The 24,390-nt window shown below is 38.4% G+C and overlaps 1 protein-coding gene across 1 annotated transcript; it reads left to right on the top strand.

Moving 5' to 3' along the window:
• Positions 1-379: 379 nt before the first annotated feature.
• LOC127632836 (transcription factor SOX-11-like) lies at positions 380-3,085 on the top strand. Its single transcript, XM_052111641.1, has 2 exons — positions 380-645; positions 1,135-3,085. The coding sequence occupies exon 2, from the start codon at positions 1,183-1,185 to the stop codon at positions 2,275-2,277; it is 1,095 nt and encodes a 364-aa protein (XP_051967601.1). The 5' UTR covers positions 380-645; positions 1,135-1,182; the 3' UTR covers positions 2,278-3,085.
• Positions 3,086-24,390: the final 21,305 nt, after the last annotated feature.

Raw genomic sequence — 24,390 nt, 5'->3', positions numbered from 1 at the left:
CATCACATAAACTCTCTGAACACATGAGTGTACATGCAGCAGTCTTCAGCTTGCTTGAAGGTCTTGTCCTAATTTAAGTTTTTGCATAAAGCATTTAACACCTACTCAGTTAGTAGCACTCTCTGTTTCTCTCTCTTTCCATTCACTGCACTGTAGCTGTACCTCAATGCATGGAAACTTTCACCCCCTCATCCCTGACACTCACACACCCACATGCACAAAAACACACACACCACGGATGAGAGCGGAGGGTGGAAAGGGGAGGAGTCTGTGTCTGGTAAGGCTGCGCTGTTTACAGTGTGGGTTTATAAAACTGCAGACGAGGGGGGCCATCCATACAAAGAGGGAGCAGGGAGGAGAAACGGCAGACAAGGATAGAGTGAGTGACTGAGAGAAGACTGAAGGAGAGAGAGAGAGAGAGAGAGAGAGAGAGAGAGAGAGAGAGAGAGAGAGAGCATCTGAGAGAAAAGGTTTGCATGCAGATTGCCCTGGACAGCCTAGTAAAACAGCAGGAACACATTGGAGAGCTTTTTTTCAAGTGACTTCCATTACAATTGCTACAGCAGAGGAGATGCTCATATGAGGAGAGAAAGTGACTCAGAATTACTCTGCATTTTATCACAAGAGGCTCTCTTTGTTTCTACTGTAGGTACCTTTATTATATTTATGCTACTTGACATTAATTATTATATTGCTGTCTCTTCTGTAACTGATGTAATGACAAAATTTCTGATTCATGGAGAGCCTTGTCATTATCTATCTATCTATAGGAAACAGTTGTCCTGGAAGGGCACAATTTAAGTGAAAATTTTAAGTTTGCCTCAAAAAGATTAATAATTAACGCTATACAATTTGGTTCTCTATGTTAATGCTTTAGTTATCAACTAACTATGACTAATACTTTTTACAGCATTTATTAAGTTCATAATGAATTGTTAATAATATAATAATATATGTTGAACTTTTAATGTTAAAACGTAAATGTTTATGTAATAATAACATTAACCAAGCTAATAAATGTTGCTGACTATTACACTAACTAATGTTAACATTAACAGCCTTATTGTAAAGTGTTACCTGTTAATTTATTTACTATATGAGCGGTTACTAAAGGCATTTCTTCCATTATTTCAGGAAAAACGCAGAAATTGAGTCGATGCATCTTAGAGTGTCTAGTCATGGATGACTCTAGAGAACCTACTGAATAGATCTCAGTCCAACATCATGGTTCAGCAAAGGAGCCACAAATACTCGTCAGTCATGGACAGCAATTCTACCAGAGAGGTGTTTGTGGGACTGGCAGCAGAAGAAGATGCTGAGGTGTTTGGACACGTACCCTCCAACAAAGACCCCAACTGGTGCAAAACTCCTACTGGGCACATCAAGAGACCAATGAATGCTTTTATGGTCTGGTCACAGATTGAGAGACGAAAGATCATGGAGCAGTGGCCAGACATGCACAATGCTGAGATCTCAAAACGTCTTGGAAAGCGCTGGAAATTACTGCCTGATTATGAGAAGATCCCCTTCATTAAAGAGGCAGAGAGGTTGCGCCTTAAGCACATGGCTGACTATCCTGACTACAAGTACCGTCCCAGGAAGAAGAGCAAGTGCTCCACCCCTGTGAAACTTGGGGAGAAGCTGTCCCTGAAATCCAGCAGGTCCCATTCAGGAAGATCTACTGGGCTTTCCAGCAAAGGGCTAAAGATTAAACCCACTTCCTCCAAGCATAACTTAAGTGGCAATAAATACAAGAGCTACATCGAGAGCATGAGCGATGACGACACAGTGGACTTAAACATAGAAAGTCCTGTGATGTTACAAGATAACCACAACCAGACAAGTCACCTTGTCCTTCACCAGCCGGCTACCGTTCACCCTGAGCACCAGCGAGCAGTTCCTGAGCTCAGAGAGAAGGTGCCCATCTCCCACACCAGCAGTTTCTCCTCCGACAGCGAGTGCCAGGCTCCACCAGAGTCCACAATGAGTGAGCCACAAGGGTCGACCTGTGGTAGATCTTCCACACCCACCTCCACCAGCTCCTCATCTTTAGTGTCATCAGTATGTTCAGATGAGGAACTGGACGAGGAACTCTTGCATATCATATCTAACAGTATGCCTATGGACTGCTCCACTTTGGACAAGGACTTTGAAGCATTTCATGCCAACTCAGGATCTCATTTTGACTTCCCAGATTACTGCACTCCAGAGGTGAATGAAATGATTTCTGGGGACTTGCTTGTACCCAGCATCTCAGATCTAGTGTTCACCTACTGAAGTCAAGTTGAGTGTTATTGGGCCAGCATAGCTGCCAATTTTAAATTAGAGAGGTCTTGAAATGATGTAGTCTTGGACAATTTCTTACTCCATGTGTTTATTTTTCTCAATGAATTCCGTAAGTGCTATTGCTTTCCTTTCCAAGCATGTCACATCTTGTTGGTTTAGCTAAGCGACACACAGGGCTATGCAGAGCTGTTTACAAGAGTAAGATGTTTAGAATTTCTCTAACACTTTTTAGGTCAGAGGCAGCTGGGTGAAATACTTAGTGACAAGAAAGTTTTAACAGCTGCCTTGATAAATGTTTTAAACAACACGTTAATGTCTTGAAGCCTCTGATGGGAAGCAGTCAAGCTGTGATCAGTTCCAGACAAAGATAGTATCTATTTAATATGCAGCACTGTCATTTTCATGACTGCTCATAACAGTGTTACTTCTAATCATTACACATTCAAATGAGTTCTCCAAGAAGCTTCTGCGGACATACTCAAATGTATTGCCGTCGGGAGGTCTGCTGACAGTATCGGAGCAGAAATATTATGAAAAACTGAGGTGGAAATGATGAAAAGGAAATGATGAAGCTTATTAAAATCTGCAGCACTTATCAGGCACACAGTATAGCATTAGTAATGCAGTGCTGACACATAATTCATATCGTATTCTTTAATTAGGTAATAGCACTTTCATCACCTTGCTATTGTTGCAGACTTTGAGACACACGTGTGCTTTAAAAGCAGCTCTGCATCGGCCCTGCATGCAGGTGTTTGTGCGAGTGTCTATGTGTGCCTGAACTGTTTGGACTGCGGACAGAGGGGGTTTCAGAGGGGTTTGGGGTTAAGGAATGGGGGTTGGGATTGGTTCTTTCAGGGAACTGTGCATCTGTCCATGCAGGCAGCAGCTTTTATGCAGGGGTCACACTCTGTGCTTACTGAGTGTCTGCCGGGGGTTGGGGGAGGCACGAGGCTCCCACACCAGTTCGCTGAAATGCATGTCATGTCTGCAGTCTGGCTGCAGCTGCCCCGATCAGGGCGAGAAATCTGTGTCTGCCAGCTGGCCCCAATGACTCTCTCAGGGATTGTTTGTCTAGGTCCTAGTGCCTCCTATAGGTAATTCATCTGTGATGATCCGTGTGTGTGTGTGTCTTTTTCTCTTGCCCGCTCTACCGGAGAAACTATCTCTGAAGCCAACTGAGGTGACCAAATGCTCTGATTTCTCCATTCTCTTTTTGCACCCACATGCTCTTATTAATGTCAGCTCAGTTGCCGCCCGTGAGACCAGCATTATTTACCTCCTACCAACAGTTGTCAGAGAAGAAAACAACAAACTCTGCAGTCCATCTCTTACATAAACTGTTGATCCTCTTTAATTCCTGATGCCCTGAAAAGATGCAGCACCATGCTGTGTATCCGCAGCTGAAAGCTAAAGAACACAAAAGGAAAGGGACCTGCTGTGTGTTTGCTTTTGGTTTAACCTCACTGTTTGGGCTGCATAATGACTACTTTTGTCACATTGACCACAGAGGCATAAATAGTGTTCATCTTGCTGTGTTCCTAATCATAGGAAGAGTTGACTGAACTAGTTCTTATCAACGGTGTTACCAGTATTTTTTATATTTTGCAAAAATCTTTGTTTAACCAACTAATTTTAGAACATACTACTAAGTGACACCATGTTCATGGTGAAATTACACACAAACCACAAGTAATTCAGGTATCTATGGAAAGATGGGCAGAGTTTGTGATACAAGGCCTTTGATCGTTCATAAAACAAACTTATTTGAGGATTTGCCTCAACATACAGTATATGTACAGTGCAGACCAATTTAGTGCTTTCAAACTGAAATGATGGCATTTTAAATGCTTAAACTGTAGAAACTTTTAGAAATAACTCAAGTTCAATTTCTTTAAGATTAAGGCAATGATAGCATTAACAGAAAAACCAAAATGACGTTTGCATGTCTCATGAATAAGGTTTTCTGGAAAGCCTAATTGCAAGGCTTGAGCCTTCAAAAATCATCAGGGAATTCATTTCAGGACAACGATAATTTCACGATACTGCAGATTCTGACATTGTAAAATGGGTCGCCATATCTGAGGTTCCCAGACAGGAACAAGTCTTTGCAATGAGACATATGTCAATCAAATCTCTCTCCAAAAATTACTGAAAAACTGTAACCGGTCACACACTGAACCAATACAGTACCAACACCAGCAGACAAAAAAATGGACTCAGGACTAAAACCAGCCCAATGTGGATCTGCTTTGATTCATTACTAAGATACACTCCGTTTGGCCATCGTATGTTATTGTAGATGATCTGCAATCTAACTGTATGTAGCATCAAAGTTCAGTCTGCAATGTAATTTCTTTTTAAAAATTAAATATTTGCCACAATACTTTCGGGTGTGTTTTTCAGCTGTAAATAAAACATATATTTAAACATGTCTTAAACAATCTTGGCAACATATATTTTTTTTTCTTCCTCATTTTGCAATTGTTTATTTTATAGGACATTTCGTACTTACAATACTTATTGTGTCATATATTTATTTGATATTTTAGTAGAAGCACTAGAGAATATAGTATACACATCACAGATGGGCTCTGGAAAATTAGTGTCAAAGTGATAAATGCAGAAAGCTGTATATAACTGAAGTGGTGTAAAAATACCCATCTGCTCTGCTCCTCCTACTCTGGGCTGGCAATTACTGAATAGCATTCTGTGGGATAGAAAACCAAGGACAATGCTAATTTCACACAGGCCAGACACAGCTTTGCTAAACCTGTCATATGTGGAGCTTGCAATTCCTCGCACAGCCATGCATGTCTGTCACAAACCTGCTGTCAATGGGCTGCCAAAATCACCCAGAGCCACATCGATTTTCATCACTGGAGTGTTGGAGTGCCGGTCTTTCCCTGAATATTGAAGACTTTTCAAAGCACTGTCATAAGAGCTGAATCTATAAGGAGTCTCGCCATTCACAAAATACTTCTCAGATCAACATAGTGGTTTGTACCACAACAAACACGTTTAAGTAAAACCAAGCTCCTCTATCCATCATAATCAGATACTTCCAAACACAAAGCTTTGTTTTTAAACCCAAAAAATGTTTAAGTTGGATCCCCTTTGATCAGCAAGATGATTCTTGTGAAATATATATATATACAAAAATGGTAATCAGCTAAAACACTCTTGAACAGGATTTATAGATAGCCAACTTATTACCTTGTTGCCTAGCATCCATTGTTTACAGTTTTATGTAATATTCGGGTATTTCACTTATTTTATTCCTTTTCTACGTGCCTCACAAGTATCTGAATGAGAAAAGCCTATAAAACGTAATTGTGACTGATCAACCTTGTGACTGATCTTGAATCCATACTTCTGTGCAAAGGCAACATGCAGTAATGATACATTTTGCCACAATTGGTTCTTAGACTTTTATCTGTCCAATGACTGATGGGTTTGTTCAATTCTGCTCGGATTCTGAGAAAATAAAGTATAAACTGCAGTAACTACATAATCCATATTGAAACTAACTATGAAACTATTTTTTCTAAGTTTAATGTTTTAGTTAGTTAGGTTCTAATTTAGGTTCCAAGTAAAAATCCAATTCATTTTCTTAATAGGGGAAATGGTTAATGATAATTTATAAACATTTAAAGACAGACCTACCTTGAGCTCTGAGGTTGTTAATCGATGGTATATGCTTCTGTTGAAGCCATCAGTCAAAATCGTGTTTAATAATTGAATTGCTGGTGAAGAACAACACTACTACTCATGAAAAAAAAAGCATTTGCCATTAACTTCCAGGATGCACTGCAAATTACAATATCAAGTCGGTCTCCCTATATGTTCTCAAACTACTTAGTTTTATTGAGATAATATAATTCACAATGCTTCATGGGATTGTAGTTAATTTCCTTATTAAAGACATCAAGTACGCAGTGTTGTACCTTTGTCTTTTTGTTTGAATTGAATTGCTTCAGATCAAGGTTTGAAATGTTTCACCTTGAAGCTGGTTGTTTTGGTGGTAACATTTTACAATAAGTTTTCAACATTAGTTAATGTATTATAGTTAAGGTATCATGAACAAACAATTAACAATGTATTTTTATTAATATTTGCTTTTTTTGTTTTTGCTTTTTTTTGTTTTTGGGATTTTGGGAAACACTTTTATTAAGGATTTTATGAAATCCCTATGGAAAAAAGTAATAGGAAAAAATACTTCCGAAACCAGGAAAACCGAATAAGTGTGTGGGCACTGCTGTGCTCTATTGTGGTTTCTATTTGTCAAACTGAGAAATATTCAAGTAATGAACACGTGTTAAAACCTTTATTATAATTAAGTTAACAAATTTAATTGAATTAAAAGACATGAAAGGAAACAAAAGTGAATTATATTTTTGCATTAGAAAAAAAGACAAAGTTAATTTCATACATGCAGCAGTCAGTATTGATACCATCATCTTGATCTCAATCTCTTTGTTTATAGGAAACGATACTTCTGCACAACTCTCTAAAGATTTGTCCATAACAGAACGTGATTTGTTTTCATCAGTCATTTCCCTCACCGCACAGCGATAAAGAAAAGTAAAAATAGCTACATCTTAGTACGCAAAACCACTCAGTGGACAGGAATCTTAGTAAAACAACTTTTTGGACAACTAGAATGTCTTTATTCATGTTTGTCTGCCTCTGTAGTGAGCTTAAGAATGTTTCTCAGTTGCCTCAAAGCAGATACAGTACTAGAGAAAGCTTGGCATAGAGAAAGCACTTTGTTGTACATAGTGATGGTAGATCAGAGCAGTGCAATTTGTCGTTTTATAGATGGTGTTATCTCTGATGAATAAACTGCTTTATCTTTATTTGACACATGACCTCTCTGTCTGTCTGTGCAATTCTGTGCAAGTATAACGAGCTTAAAAAGCAATTCAAAAACATACATATGAAAACAGAATTAAGCATGTGTGGCACATGCAAGCTGTCCATATGCATTTGGTTTCCTAACATGTATTAGACCTGTCACGTATGTCTGTTTAACACTGTGGCTTTCTTTCACTCTGTCTCTGCCGGGAGTTTCAGAAAGGATGCAGATGTTCTTGTGGTCTGAGTGCACAGGCATGAAAGGTTGCAGCAGTCATAGAAGTGACAGCAGGTGACATGCACACACACCTCTTATGTGACATATGAAAACATTTAAGCACTACTAACAAACTCAAAAACATTTTTTAGAGGAGTTTGGCATACACTTTGCTGAATATGGCAACAGGAGTAATGGCAGAGCCACAGCCCATACCTCAGTACCAATTATATTATATTGGAAATGTATATTGCTCATTGGTTCATTACTCATGAGATTTAATATAGTATCAACGTAGTTGTCTCTAAAATACCTAAGGAGAAATAAAGATAAATGCAAATGAGACAATTGTTGACATATAATAAGTGTATAGAGCTATAAAATTAATTATGATTCAGTTAATTAATTTACGTGGCAAAGCTCAAATAATTCTTTGGAGTTCATATAGAGCGCAACAGTTGGATTCCGAAAGTAAAAAATCCCACTTATCTCCACAGGGGAATTGGTCATGAAAGATACCTTGTAAACCTTTACAGATAGACCTACTGTGAGCACTGAGCTTGTTCATTTATTGCATATACTACTGTTAAAGCCTATAATCTGTGTTATTTCAACCTTATTTTCAAAATATTGAGTTTATTAGCGGAATTTGTCATTAAGAACTACACTACCAAAGATCCGGTGAGGAAAAAACCACCATTCACAGAATCATGACAAACAAACCACGACAAATGAGCTTTGTAGAGACCACCCACTTTCATGAATGATGCACTGTGGATGGCGCAATTGAGTCCTCTCTACACTCTCAAACTATTTACATATTTATATATATTTAATACTTAACCCAGACATGGAGCTTCTCTGCCTATCCTTAAGACCTGTTTATCTGCCAAGGGAGTTTGGGAATATCATTTTATGTGCGATATATGTTCCTCCTGATGGTAACACTGCGAAAGCAGCAGTTTAAATTACTGACTGTGTCCAGCAGCAACTACTTGAGACACCAGGAGCTGCGGTATTTATTCTGGGAGATCTTAATCAATGCAAACTGGAACTAGTGCTTGCTGGTTTTGAACAGTATGTTCAGTGTGAAACACGTGATCGGAATATCTTGGATAAATGTTATGGCAACATAAGAAATGGATATATTGCTAGACCAAAACCACCGTTGGCAAATTCTGATCACAATATTATTCATCTAACTCCAATATATAAGACTGGTTTTAAATCTAGAACGCCAGAAGTTAAGACTGTTTCTGTGTGGTCCAATGACAGCATAGAAAAACTTAAGCGATGCTTTCTATGTACTGATTGGGATATGTTTCACAGTTTGGACATCAATGAGGCTACTGACACTATCACCTAGTACATACATTTTTGTGTGGATAATGTGCTGGGAAAAGGTGTGTGACCATTTATCCAAATAATAAGCCATTTATTACAAAGGAGATAAAAGACTGCATTAATCGGAAAAAACTGATCGGGTGGGTGTGAGATTAATACAGAAGGAGTTGAACGGTATGCTAAGAAAGGCCAGGGAAAGCCAGAAAGAGATTTTTGAACAGATTTTTATTTCAACTAATCCTAAGAAACTATGAGACACCATTAAAGTTGACTAATATGAACACAAATAATAAGAGACTCATCACTAATGATGAACTGAGGAAAGCAAATGAGTTAAATAATTTTTACCTCAGGTTTGATACACAGGACTGTACACTGGAATGCAGGGAAGTTTCTGAGTCAATAATAATAGAGGAAAGATAGGATAGGGTCATTTTGGAACCACAAAAAGTTTGTTTAATTTTCAGTCGACTGTGTACTAAAAAGTCCACAAGTCCTGACAGTAGTTCAGCTCATGCAGAGGAACTTACTGCAGCATGGTGTCCTAATTTTCAGCAATCTGTGGACTCTCATATTATACCTGATCTCTGAAAAAAAAAATGATTGTTCCATTATCAAAGAAACCAGGTTCGAGTGAGAACAATGATTTTAGGCCAGTAGCCTTGACATCCTGTGTAATGAAAAGCTTTGAGAAGTATATGGTGTCAATTTTAAAGACAGAAGTTAATCCAGTTCTTGACCCATTACAGTTTGCGTATAGGCAGGGTCGCAGTACAGAAGATGCCGCAAATACAGTTACCAATTTTATTAATAAATATTTGGAAAATACAAAAGCCTATGCACGGCTATAATTTGTGGGTTTTAGTTCAGCTTTTAATACTATTAAGCCCCACCTTTTAATTAATAAATTAAAAACATTGAATGTGAACCTCTTTTTAATTAGGTGGTATTTATCATTTTAACTAATCGGACACAACAGGTTAGAGTCAACCATATTTTATCAGACTTGAAAAGTATTAGCACAGGTGTTCCACAGGGATGTGTCAGTTCTCCTATAATTTTAACATTGTATACCAATGAGTGTTCGAATTGTAATCAGAATAATTGTATTTAAACATTCTCGGATGATACAGCTATACTTGGCCTTCTGTATGAGAATTCTGATCCGCCAGTATATTTTTTAGAGGTATCAAGGTTTGTAGAGTGGTGTGATTTAAATCATCTTATCTTAAATACAAAAAAGACGGAAGAAATTCTTTTTGACCCCAGATCAGTAGGTGATCATACACCAGTAATCATACATGAAACATCAGTAAAGCAAGTGTGTTCCTACAAGTACCTTGGTACCTATATTGATAATATACTTAGCTGGGGGATTCATGTGGACACAGTTTGCTCTTGTGTGCAGCAGAGACTGTATTTTATGCGTAGACTTAGGCTGTATGGAGTTGATCAGAAAATTATGAGCTTATTTTATAAGGCAGCCGTAGTGAGCTTAATTAGATATGGCATAACAGTATGGTTTGGTAACCTTATGGTTCAAGTAAAGTCTAAGCTTGGGTGCTATGAAGATTGACAATTGTAGGGAAAAGGAAACATCAGGCCCTGGAGTAACTGTATGAACAGTCGGTTCTCTGGGAAGCACATAAAATTATAGCTGACCCACTGCATTATATATGAATTGTTACTTTCTGGAAGACGGTACAGATTGCCGATGTGTTATACCTACCTCTATTAAATTTTAAACCATGGGTAATTTTTTCTAAGGTTATGGATTTATGTTTTTTTTTTATTGTATTCTTGTTTTTATTTGTATTGTTATTTTATGATCCAATGTAAAGTAAATTTTCAATGTAAATGCACCTTGAGTCCAAAACAAATTTCCCTCTGGGGGACAATAAAGTGTATTTCATCACTTCTTTTGATTTTTTTTAATATATATTTCCAAAGTTTTTAATTCAAATACATAATTTGCACTGCTTTGTGGGATTGTTGTTAATTCCCTCATTAAAAACGTTAAGTATGCAGCCTTCTAACTTTGTCTTTTTGTCTCATTTTCCAATACTTTTTGCTTCATATCAAAGCTTGTTGTAATTTGCCCCCCAAGCTGGTTAGTTTGTTTCATGGCTTAGACTTTATCCTTTATATAATCCATATGGGCAAAAATGAATGGGAAAATCACTTCCGAACCAAGACAGCTGAAAAATTGGACGGGCACCGTTGAGATCTCTGGACTTTTGAACCAGCCTTATTAGGGTCATTCTTCATCTGTAGTAGCCAGTTTTGCTTTGCATTTCATTGTGTTAACTAACACAGACATTGAGGGAATCAGAACATGGGGTCCCATGTGGTTCCCCCAGAGCAAAATTCGATTAAGTGGCTAGTCCAAGGGCTTCATAGTGTTATTATTAATTTGTAAGGGCACAATTCAAACTTGAATCTTCCTCTTAATGGTGTGTACCACTAAACACGGGGCCCCTGCTTCCCTTTTGGTTAGTTCATGTGTATGAGAACAAAAATAAATGATGTAATCTAAAAGTTTACAGACAGCTACAGACAGCTTATTTGCCTCAAGGATGTTTGATACATGCCAGAGCCTTGACTTCCTATCACCAATAAACTCAGAATAACGCCAAACCTGAGAGGATTAGCCGGATTACAGGCAACAGCTTTCAAACTAGATGCGAGGCATCCTTTCAATAGTAGACAGCAATCCTACCCTTCAAAAATAATGCTCCATGAGCAAAAAAAAGTACATACGTGAGGCCATTATTTTCCAAATACAACATGACGGCTAGGCCCACGATGTCTCACTTTAATTTTAAGGCCTGCTGAGAGAGCACACCATTAATTTTCCTCCCCATGTCCAGTCCCTTGTATCGGCAGACAAGTTCGTCTGCACAGCTCTGTGATGGATGCCCACAAAATCTGTGTCCAGTTAAAGCCAAGCCTCATCTGTGGAGCAACTTATTGAATTTCCCTGGGTGCTTGGCTAAGCAGATAGCTATTTTACAGTGTGAATAATTGGCCTCTTATATTTGACTGCAGTTGGCTGGTACGAGTGAATTTGCCAATAATGGTGCGCATTTAAGACGTTTTTTATTAAAAATAATAAAATGTGATGTCCTGTCCTTGCTTATTTATCTAGTACTCTTTCTTATACAGACTGAGCCTGCAGATGGGAGGTGAATTAGCCCCATGCTAAACTTCTGCGTCAGCCCAGTGTTGTCCATACTCGAATCAATTACAACTCACTAATTGCTGTACCTCCAATTATGCGTGATAAGCAGGAGATGGGATGATTAGAGGCTGTTTCAGGAAGGTAAGTGAAAACTAAAGATCTGAATGACTCTATGGTTAGATGAATTGGAGGTGGTTGGTTGGGGGTAGTGGAACAAGATAGCAAGAAAGACCCCATTCGTTTCGGGTGATGCGATCACAAGTGGACAGTGCTAAATCTTAATACCATATGACCCACTTCTGAATTGTAACCATTGAAAATGGGTAATATTTAACAATTTATGGATGGAGACATATTGAGAGCCCCTTATTACTGGGATTTAACCATGAAAGGCCCTAAAATGTAACAATCAAAAGTAAACTTTGTTCTGAACCACAAACTAAAAGGATATCTTTAATACTTCTAGGTTACAGGTACAGTTTTTTTTTTCTAAATTTTTGGACTCACACCATTGGCAAATAATGCAACAATGACCTTATAGACCTACTTAGCCCTGTGTAAAAATGTAATAATGATGCTTCCACCTTTCTAAGGTTTTTTTTTATTTTATAATTTTTTTATCTGTAGTTTTGCTCTGAAATCACAGGTAAATATTATAATTTTTACTGCCCTATTCAAAATAATGGATAACTCATTAAGTATTAATCCATTACATTTAATATTTTGGCTTTCATTATCATCTATGTTAAAGGGATAGTTCACCCAAAAATGAAATTTCTCTCATCATTTACTCACCCTTATGCCATCCCAGATGTGTGACTTTCTTTCATCTGCTGAACTCAAATAACATTTATTTGAATAATTTCTTAGATCTTTTGGTCTATATACAATGCAAGTGAATGGAAAATTTTGAAGCTAAAAATAAAAATCACATAAATCAGCATAAAAGTAAACCATAAGACTGTGTGGTTAATTTCATGTCTTCAGAAGTGATATGATAGGTATGGGTGAGAAACAGCTAAATTTTTAAATCCTTTTTTTTTTACAAAAAATTCTCCTCCCTTCTTAGTCAGTCTCCACTTTAACTTTCAAATTCTTCTTCTTGTGTTTTTGGTGATTCACATTCTTCATGCATTTTGCCCCCTACTTGGCAGAGAGAAAAATGTATAGCCAAAAAAAACTTAAATATTCACCTGTTTCTCACCTACACCTATCATATCACTTCTAAAGATATGGATTAAAACACGGGAGTCGTGTGGGGCATGGGTAGCTCAGCGAGTATTGACGCTGACTACCAACCCTGGAGTCTTAAGTTCGAATCCAGGGTGTGCTGAGTGACTCCAGCCAGGTCTCCTAAGCAACCAAATTGGCCTGGTTGCTAGGGAGGGTAGAGTCACATGGGGTATCCTCCTCATGGTCGCGATTAGTGGCTCTCAATAGGGTGCGTGGTAAGTTGTGCATGGATCGCGGAGAGTAGCATGAGCCTCCACATGCTGGGTGTCTCTGTGGTGTCATGTACAACGAGCTGTTCTCAGAATCGGAGGCAGCTGAGACTTGTCCACCACCACCCGGATTGAGGTGAGTAACCGCGCCACCATGAGGACCTACTTAGTAGTGGGAATTGGGCATGCCAAATTTGGGAGAAAAGGGGATAAAAAATAAAATAAAAAACATTGGAGTCGTATGGATTACATTTATGATGTATTTCTGTACTTTTTGGAGTGTCACAATTTTACCACCCATTCGCTTGCATTAAGAGGATCTACTAAGCTAAAATATTCTTTAAAAAAAATGTGTTCTCCTGAAAAAAGTAAGTCAAACACATCTGGGATGGCATGAGGGTGAGTAAATGATGATGATGAATTGCTATTTTTTTGGTGAACTATTCCTTTAAATGTTCACCAGTAAAAAAATAAAATAAAAACAAATTAACTAACATTAGTTAACAACATTATTTATCATGAATTAACAGTGAACAATACTTTTATAGCATTTATTAATCTTGGTTAATTTAATATACTAATATAACTAAGTTATACATGTTAACATTAGTTAATGCACATGAACTAACATAAACTAACAATGAACAATGTTTTTTTATTATTAAATAACATTAACAAAGATTAATAAATGCTGTAAACAATATGTTGTTAATTTTTAGTTCATGTTGCCTATAGTGCATTTACTAATGTCGACAATTGGAATCTTTCAAACAAATATTTAAAACAACATTTTGAGTAGAGTACCTGTTTGAATGACACAGAATGATTAAATACTTGGTGTAAACAGGGCCAAAAAGACTAAGTTGGCCAAGTTCAATTTTTTGTAAACGTTCAGGCATGAAAAGGATGAATAGACAATTCTGTGCTGTGCTGCATTATGCTGTTTCTCTGACCTGCTTCTGCCCTCACTGCTAGAGATATGGCAGGCGGCTCGAGTGAGTCAGCATCTCCACACACAAACTTACAGACCAGAGGAATTCTGCACTACTGAACATGTATCTGCTTCTAAAAACAGAGTATTGGCAACATATTTTCTCTCGTCTCCTCATTAGAAATAGGTCAGGTGGGTGAAGATAATGTCCTGGTTATATTTAATCCCAAATCAATAAAATACAATATTATATTTTGCATAAAGAAAATTAGGGGAATATTAAGATTTTTTTTGCCATTGTTTTCACGACACTTAAAGGAATAGTTCACCCAAAAATGAATCCTCACACTCATACCATCCCAGATGTGAATGACTTACTTCCTTCTGCAGAATTTCTCAACTGTTTAGGTCCTCACAGTGCAACCAACATTTTGAAGCTCCAAAAACACAAAGTTGGTATAAAGGCCCAGACACACCAAACCAACATCAGAGAACTAGCAGCGACAAAAGTCGACTGTGGTGTTGCTTCACGTCACCTGCGTCTGGCAAAAGAGTTTTACCTGATTGTAGGTTATATTGATTTTATTTACATTTATTTTATTTTAATGTTTGTATTTGTTTTGATTATTCACTGCAAAATGTGTGCTTGATATTTCACATTTTGCTTGACACCTCCTGCCACTAGAATTATGTTGTTATCCATGCACAGATATCTTTCGTGCCGATATTAATATCAGAATACCAGGAGAAAACACAACATATTCCACAGTTAATGTAGCCTACAAATTCAGCTTTATCTGGTAAGAGAAAAAAGATATATAAATATATATATTTTAATATAATAGTTGTATTATAATCATAATAACAATATTATTCATTTTTATTATTATTATTAGGCTATTATTATGAAAAGGCATATACAAGGCATATTTTATTAATAGAAACTATTCATAAAAATGGGCATTTCATGTAATTTGTGTAATTTTTATCACCTTGTGGCAATGAGAATATCATAAGGGGTGGGCTTAATGGCCCTAAAAATAGACATAATTTTATATATGCAAAATGTAATCTATTATGTCTTGATTTTGGAGTAAATAGGACCAGGATGTTTTCTTGACAGGCTTGACAAACTTGACTTCTTTCAAGGCCAAAACCTACTCTGAAATCAGTCAGAAGAGAGAAGGTCATCATCATATGTTGCAGCACCATCACCCTCTTAAATAGGGACTTGAGGGGCCATGGGGACATGCAGATGGACAGATCTGGATTACTTGTCCCCTCCAGCCATATCTCCAGACAGTTGGAAAGATAACAGTGTGGCATAGAGAGAGGGGCTCTGTGTGCCAGGAGGAAACTGTAATAAAAGATTGAGAGGTGGTGCAGAACTAGTTTGCCCTTCACACATGTATGAGTGGACCTTGTGAAACCTGTCAAGAACTTGTCTTGAATTGAGCCATATTTAATAAAAAAATGTAAATGAGTTTTTGCAATGCAACATTATTTGAATGATAATTAAGAACACACCCCCTTTTTCTATATTGCACTGCATAATTTTTGCTAAATATTTTTTCAAGGCCTGTTGTATGTATTGAGGCAGTTCCCCAGTGAAACGAACAGAGGTGCAAAAACAAGGACTCACAGCCAGGGCCCGGCCGCAACACACCCACACCCCCGGCCAGCTGGTTGTGACGAGTCTCGAGGACAGCCCAAAAGGCCCTTCTCCCCAGTCATTGACCCACCCTACAAGGTAAGTGCTTCGAGGTTCCCCTCAGCGCAGCCACCTCGGGACGAAGCAAGGCTCCTCGACGTGGCATTTCCGGCTCCCCACACCGCGAGGCCCCACCACCAGGTACTTCAGATGCGATTGTCCCCTTAGTGGCCCTCGTCCGGAGCTTGGACGCATGGCTAGCGCTTTCCAACCCATCGCGTTGGCTGGCCAGGACCACCCACATTTGCATGCCAATGACACCTAATCAGGGTAAATTCACTAAACAGTTGTAGTATTTTATCACAAAAACCTGCGTCTTATTCTCTAACCCTTCGCAATTTAGTTTAAGCAGGTGCAATGAGTGCTGAAAAAGCACTGCAGATTCGGTATTTAAATAAGTAATCGTCATTCCTTTTCATGTGAACACACCTCTTTTCCATGTAAATTAGGCTTTTTATGGATAGGGCTGAAATGATTAGTCAATGTCAGCGACAACAAAAAATTGTTGACAAAAATTTCCGTTGTTGAATAGTCATTTGATCTCATTTAACGCAACATGAGATAATTTGAAACGCTAATGATGACGGAGGAGAGCAGCACTTCAGCTCGTGCTTGATTGAGGAGAGGAAGAAAGAAAAACTCACAGTCCAGACGCACTTCAAACTTTCTAAACAGATTAAGGTGATGTAGATTGCAAAGTATGAGGGAATTATAAAACAGAAATACAAAATAATTAAATATAGAAGCAGTGTCGTCTTGGCGTGAAATAAAGCAGAGCCGTACCTAGCGTTACACTTGAGCAAAACATGAGAGTCAGAGTGTCTTTAAAGGAAACACCCCGGCATTATATCTTTAATGCGTCGTTTATTAAAGTTCAAATTATAAGGAAGTGGGTTGTCTAAATAAGCACACAGCATTTCTCTGTGTGTTCGTGATATAATAAATAATAATAATAATAATAATAATAATAATAATAATATGAGTGTCAGAGTGTGTATCTTATCGTGAAGAAAATCGGAGGTTCAAGCTCTGTTAAGAAGAGAGAGTTAAAGATGAATCAAAGTGACTAAAAAGGCGAGAGAGTGTAGTCTTAGCCCATTATACAATGCAAAAAAAGGTTTTAGATTTGTCTTTTTTGGTTTGTTTTCCAATATAAATATCTAAAACTCCTTACGTATATTTACTTTAGGAGCTATACTGCAGAATCAAAAATAGTTATCGGAGAATGTTGAATATAATATTTAATATATTAATATTTTAAAATATCTAAAAATACTTAAAACAAAATAAATTCACCTGAGAAGCAACATATAAGATATTTAGACTTGCTTTCAACGAATATATCTTGAATATGAATATATTTTCTCTTTACTGCACTGGGAGAAGTATAAACAAGTGAAAAATTACACTTATATACAAAATACTCTTGTATTTAAGATACATTCTCTAAAAACATGTCTAAATATCTTATATGTTGCTTCTCAAGGATTTTTAGAACATTTTAAATGGAAAGCAAGACAAAAACTTTTCATAACAATTGCAGATAAATCATTTATGAATTAAACAACAAAAATCCAAGTATTTTTTCCTTGTAATTCTGTGAATGTCATTAAAGATATTTTTAAAAGATGATTTTGTCCTCTTTATTGTTAGTAAGCATATTTAATACATTCTTTTAAGGTGAGGCACAAGCTGAATAGTCGGTTAAGAACTAATGATTAATTGTTGCAATAAGCACCCGAATAGTCGCATAATCGTTCTAGTAATCGTTAAATTAGTCGAATAATCGTTATTTGCATCCCTAATAATAGATTGTGCTTTATTCATAAAACTCTGTGCTATTTATCCAGATCAATAAACATCAAGTTTTTAACCACCCAAGGAAAGCAGACATTTTAACTTAATTTTAGATGCTTAGTGTAAAAATGTTTATCAATCATGGAAATAGAAATTAATCAAATAATGATCAAATGATGGAGAAGAGCATTATAACCCAGGGTATATCCAGATGTGCGGAGTAGTCAAGCACACTTTTGGCATGTCAAAGAGATAATTCAGGTGAAATTGTTTGAATCCAGGGTGTGCTGAGTGACTTCAGCCAGGTCTCCTAAGCAACCAAATTGGCCTGGTTGCTAAGGACGGTAGATTCACATGGGGTAACCTCCTTGTGGTCACGATTAGTGGTTCTTGCTCTCAATGGGGTGCATGGTAAGTTGTGCATGGATCGTGGGGAGTAGCACGAGTCTCCACATGCTGTGAGTCTCCATGGTGTCATGCACAGCGAGCCACGTAATAAGATGTATGGATTGACGGTCTCAGAAGCGGAAGCAACTGAGACTTGTCCTCCTCCACCCGGATTGAGGTGAGTAACCACCCCACCATGAGGACCTACTAAGTAGTGGGAATTGGGCATTCCAAATTGGGGAGAAAAGGGGATAAAAAATTGAATAAAAAAAATCAAAAAATGACCCAGAGAATCATCATAAAAACTACATTATGACTGTTTTTGGCATTGCAATTACTTTACTATTATAATTGGACCTTAGTGGGAAAGATGTAATAATTGTTTTTTATATGACCCATTTAGAAAAACACTAAATTCCAAAGAGCAGACTTCCTGAAATAGTACTGATGCCTCACAGTTTAGTGCAAATGCAGAGAGACCTTGCGTCAACATGATGGCCACATGAAATCTGGCAACATGCTTCTGGCACTAACCCACTTATTCGTATCCATGTCTGGCCTAGAGATCGTATAGGGCATTCTTCAGACAGAGGCACAATATTCACAAATACTGTGTCAGAAGATTACGCAAGCTGAAATCCAGACAAAGAATCAGTTAAGCTACCATGCACACAAAACTCTAGTGATAAATGAGGATGCAACAAAATGTTCTGCTGCAATCTTTCAAAACAAGCGAGCACTTCACATTAAAAGTCCCTAGAGAGGACGTTGATGTGATTAGTGTTTTGTGTGTGATACATGAGGGCAGAATATAGACCATTGCAGCAAATTTTCCAAGACCTTTAACCTCAGTAAATCCCTGACACACATATAAGTGTTTAAACCATGACTTGCTAAGGAAATGTTCAGGTATATTGAGCGAGGACAGTGATTGCGAAGTCAGTTTGGCACGCTGTCATCTAGGGAATCGACAGGCTTTCGACGCCCCTCACCACCTGAAAGACAGTGAGACTGTGTATGTTTTGACAGATCACACAAACACATTCAACCCACACATATATCCTCTTCACCTGGGTGGCTGGGGCTGCTAAAGATATGAGTCTGACTCTGAGAGGTTTGTAGGCCACAGCTTATCAGTTGTTCACACAACCCTGTCTAAAACACGGCAACTCAAATAGTTTTTCCTCTCTTAATACACGTACACTCCCTGTGGTTACTTTCTTTTCTATTACTTTCTAACCCCACAGAAAAACAGTTACTGATGCAGTGCCAAGTCACCCATTTTTAATGATGAAATCTGTATTAGCAGTCAATGCAGACCTAGTCATAACTAGGTTGGCTATCTAGCTCTCTTGAGTCCATTTGCTCATGCTTTTCTGGTGGCTGGCTTTTCTCTAGAGCTCTCTGTCGATTCTTCGCTAATCGCATGTACTCTGTTGGATTTATCTGCTTTCTCAATGGGTTTAAGCTAAAACGCCGGCTCTGGATTTCCCTAAACCTTGTTTAAGCCTCTGTAAAATGAATGCTTGAGTTATAGGGGTCTGCCAAATGCACTCTACTAGTCTTACTAATAAAGAGGGTTTTTAGTGTTCATGTCGATAGAGGAGCATGTAGGGGTTTGTGTTTATGTAAGAAAATATAGAGTTAAATAAAGAGCTTGCCTCATCTCACATCTTCTCGGGGTGTTTTGATCTCACAGCAACATAGGTTAAGTAACAGAGACAGATTAACCTCAATACATCCACAATATTAAATCCTTACAACAACTGCTTGCAGCATGGATCCGTTTTACACTTCACCCACACGTGGCATTAGCCTGGATTTGTATTTTTGAAATTAGTTGAATTGGAAATGGCTTTGAGTAAGCAATTTATTTATTTAAACAGCCCTCATCCCCCGCTAATGAAATGCTACAAGAGCAACTTCTAAGACTACCTTTTCTGATAGCTTGAATAGGTCTAAGATGATTTGCACTATTGGAGCACAAGTTTTCAAGCTAATGCAACATGGTGAATGATATGACATTATTAAAAGTATCCATATAGTTGTTCTTGAGTTATGCTGTAAGATTAGAAGCCCTGCAGCCCTGTTTCACAGTGTTGTAAAAATTTATTTAGCATTTTAGCTATCATAACTTAAAATGTATCATTAAAATAACAGTCCTGGATTGATCTTGTTGAGATAACTAAATTTTACAAGTTTTTGTTGATTTATTTTGTGATAAGTTATTGAATTTAAAAAAGCTATTCAGTTGAAATAGAAAATATCAAGAGTCAAGATAACTATGCACATCTTCAAGCTCACATATTCAGATTCATGGCATGCACTAAATCATTAATAAATTATGCTAATTGCAGTGTTTCTATTTCTTTACAGTTTGCTGCTTTTATTTCTGCTGTAAGGTGTTGGGTTTGTTGTCACTTTTAGTTAATTGTCATGTAGCAAAAATCCAAAACGTAACTTTTAACTGTGATTTGCATGTAAAGCGTTGAAGGTCATGTGTGTGTCTCCTTGACAAGCATTAGTCTAGATACTATGGAAAGATCACACTTCTGTCTCTGATAATCAACTGGCCACTCACAATCAAACTACAGTTTATTTTACCTTTGACAAGGAGATAGCTCTAACTGCTCCTATGGTTATCAACATTAATATTAAATGATAAGTAGTTGAACTTCTATATTCAATTTTAATTTAATTAGAATGAAAATTTAATTAGAAAGTCAAGTTTACTTTAAAAGACATACGCTCATTTAAGTTCTATTGATTTAAGTCAACTTTATGTTCTGTTTAAACAACTTTCGCTCTTTAGTTGACAACTTAAAATTTTAAGGCAGCACAAACCCTTTTTTAAATTGAAATAACAAGATCTATTTACAGTGTAGCACATATGCTGTGATTTTGGCTATGCAACAGTGTAATATCACTGACTGACATGGAAATCACATTTACAATAGTTGGACTTGTTGTCAAGCTATTTTTGCAAATTATAGTAATTTATTTCTTAATTGTTTTGTAATTAAACCCTGATATTTAATAATAAACAGAAATCTTTTTTTTTTCAGGAACATGGTGCTGCCATTTCTGTGCATATGGGGGCCCTAAGGAAAATCATACTTGGAGGTCCCAATACACCTCACCCCAACACTCCCTGAGGACACTAGGGGGACCTCTATAACTGTCTAATTGAGCAATAACAGCTGTCTGAGTCTTACTCTAAGTTTTAAGTGTATTAAAAAATTAATAAAATATTTCTTTTTGGCAGGGCCCCCTGGTGGTTTAGGGGCACTAAGCAGTTGCTTATAGCTAGAAACGGCCCTGGGCCAGTTACTGTTGTAACCTTCGTTCCCTGATGGAGGGAATGAGACGTTGTGTCGAATGTAGTGACACAAGGGGTCTTTCTTGAGAGCCTTGTGTACCACTGAACTTGAGAAAAGGCCAATGAGAAATTGGCTGACAGAATTTACTTGTCCCGCCCCCGGACATACGGGTATAAAGGGAAATAGGCATGCATCTGTCATTCAGGTTTTTGCACTGAGGAGCCGAGAATAAGGTATGGCCTATCACAGTGTTAGGTCTAGTGTCGTGGCAAAGGGGACACAATGTCTTGTTCCTTCCATCAGGGAACGAAGGTTACAACAGTAACATGACTTTCCCTTCTGTCACTTACTCAACGTTGTGTCAAATGTAGTGACACAAGGGGTCCCATTTCAAAGCGCCATGCACTAGACCATGTTACGTGAACTGCTAACACAGGTGCAAGCAAGCTGCTGCGTGCTAGAAGAAACTGTATCGGCCGCACGTAACCCTCCCCAACGCCAGGGTTGTAATCTCTGCTCGTAAGGTGCTGGCGTTCTCACCGCGCATCATGGTGGAGCAAATACGGCTGAAATGTGGTGGGAGCCTGGTGAATTGAATCGAGACTCAAAGCACTTACCTTGCTCCACACACCCGGCAGGGGGCGGGTTAGAGACTGAGGAAGAAGTCCTGGAGAGGCTCTGTAGGCTTTTGAAGTCAGCGATGACGTCCTCCTACAGGCCTTGGAGGGGAGTACTGGACGATCCCACCAGGTCGTGGTGTTCTCGTGGCACAAGTGGATAGCAACCGCTCTGTCCACCTGGTGGACCTCTGTGTACACGTGGGCCGCCCAACCGTCAAGGGTAGTGAGAGTGGATGAGTGAAGTGGTTGGTTCCTGGCAGTAAAAGGTGCCCTCCATGACCTTGTCAACTCATCATGCACGTCCGGGAAGAAAGGTGGGGGGTAGTTTTTGTGGGTGGCGGGGTTGCTGGGAGGGGCACCCTGACCTGGGAGGAACCAATTGTACACTCTCCGATACAGCGGTGACGTCATCATCCAATTCTGGGGGCTCAAGGGAGAACACAGGCTGGCTGAGCCCGGAAGCAAGCGAGCGTGTCAGGGGGCGTGTGGTTCGTGGGGATTTAACCGGCGAAACCGAGCCTGCTGCAATCCCCAAATCGCCTCCATCCAGCTGGGTCGTTCTCAATCCTGTGGGAAGAAGGAGCGATGTGGGGGGCGGCTGAAGTGGCATTCACCTTAAGGAATGAAAGCTGCGACCGCAACGCGGCCATGGTCATGTTCTCACAGTGAGTACATGAACCATCCACAAATGCTGCCTCAGTGTGATCGCTACCCAGGCACACGCATCCAGGAACTAAACATAGGCGGAAGGGCATCTTTAAAAAGACGCGTCCTGAAAAGGACGTTCAACGACTGCTGTGTATTGCTCTTTGAGTAAACTCTTTTAGCGAAACAAACTCTTTAATTCTGTGGATGCCTTAAACAGGGAAACAATTTATAGGCTGTAGCCTACAAAAAGAAGTTAAGCATCAAGACAAGTCACATCAAAATTCTCATCAGAGGTACTGCACATAACCCATATTAATGAATGAAATAACACAAGTAAATTAATTTCAGGAAAGTGATACCACATAATTTCAATTGAGTTCCCCGCTGATTTAAAACAATAAACAACATAGGATGCAATTGAAGTGTGAACAAAAGTGCTAGAGCCTAAGCCTCTTAGAAATGAAACCAGGTCATAGCTTGTACTCTGCATTTAGAAACCAGATTATCACTTGTATAATTCAGATTCCTACATATCAGCCTTATGTCAGGAAGGACACCTCCACAAGTGACCATGTAACCTAAAGCTCAGGATTGACTGTGAAAAATCTAGATAAAGAAAACTCCAATTTGAGCTGGGGGATTAAGGTTTTCTGTTATTGGCTTGCTGAGCAGAGCCATGGCTGAGGACAAGTGAATTGCAAAGAGATGCCCTGACGTATAAAAGCAATTAATATCCACTCTATCGGACATCGGTCGGTTGTTTAAAAACAGTTGATGACCGGGCCGATTATTTCCTGTCAAAAGGTGGAGGAAAAACATGTTGGATAATAAGCCTACAACTCATACTTTGTGTCAAAGAACATGTCTTTTGTGTGGAATTACTTTGATTTTGCTGACAATGACAGCAGAGTTGCAATTTTTAAGCTTTGCACTGCTAGAATTTCACAAGGTGGAACTACAGTGGTGGTTGTTGGTGTAGAAAGACTACCTAAATTGTGCCCAAGACAAAAAATGATAAAAACGGCAATTGTGAGTGGGGTGGCCAATGGGGTAGCCAGGCTTCGGTCCATGGTGGCCACCCTCTAGCTCCGCCCCTGCTCATGTCATGGCCCCTTTTAAAGCTTGTTCAAGGAATATGAATTTACTCAAACTTATTCTGCAAGCTTCACCATTCAGAATTCAGTTAATGTGAGATAAGAACACACACACACACACACACACACATGTTGTGTTTCCATGTTTTATGGGGACTTTCCATAGACATAATGGTTTTTATACTGTACAAACTCTATATTCTATCCCCTAAACCTAACCCTACCCCTAAACCTAACCCTCACAGAAAACTTTCTGCATTTTTACATTTTCAAAAAACATAATTTAGTATGATTTATAAGCTGTTTTCCTCATGGGGACCGACAAAATGTCCCCACAAGGTCAAAAATTTCAGGTTTTACTATACTTATGGGGACATTTGGTCCCCACAAAGTGATAAATACACGCTCGCTCACACACACACACACACACACACACACACACACACACGCACAAATTAAGAAATCCAATTAATGTAAGCTTAACAAAAGGTTCAAGGTTCATTAAGTTTATGTTTGTTAAAAATGTTAATGTGAGTTAATAATGAGCTTTTTTTT

Source organism: Xyrauchen texanus, chromosome 39 (genome assembly GCF_025860055.1).
Source record: "Xyrauchen texanus isolate HMW12.3.18 chromosome 39, RBS_HiC_50CHRs, whole genome shotgun sequence".
Lineage (NCBI taxonomy): Eukaryota > Metazoa > Chordata > Actinopteri > Cypriniformes > Catostomidae > Xyrauchen > Xyrauchen texanus.
The sequence above is the reverse complement of the archived record's forward strand: the minus strand, read 5'-3'. Positions and strand labels throughout refer to the sequence as shown.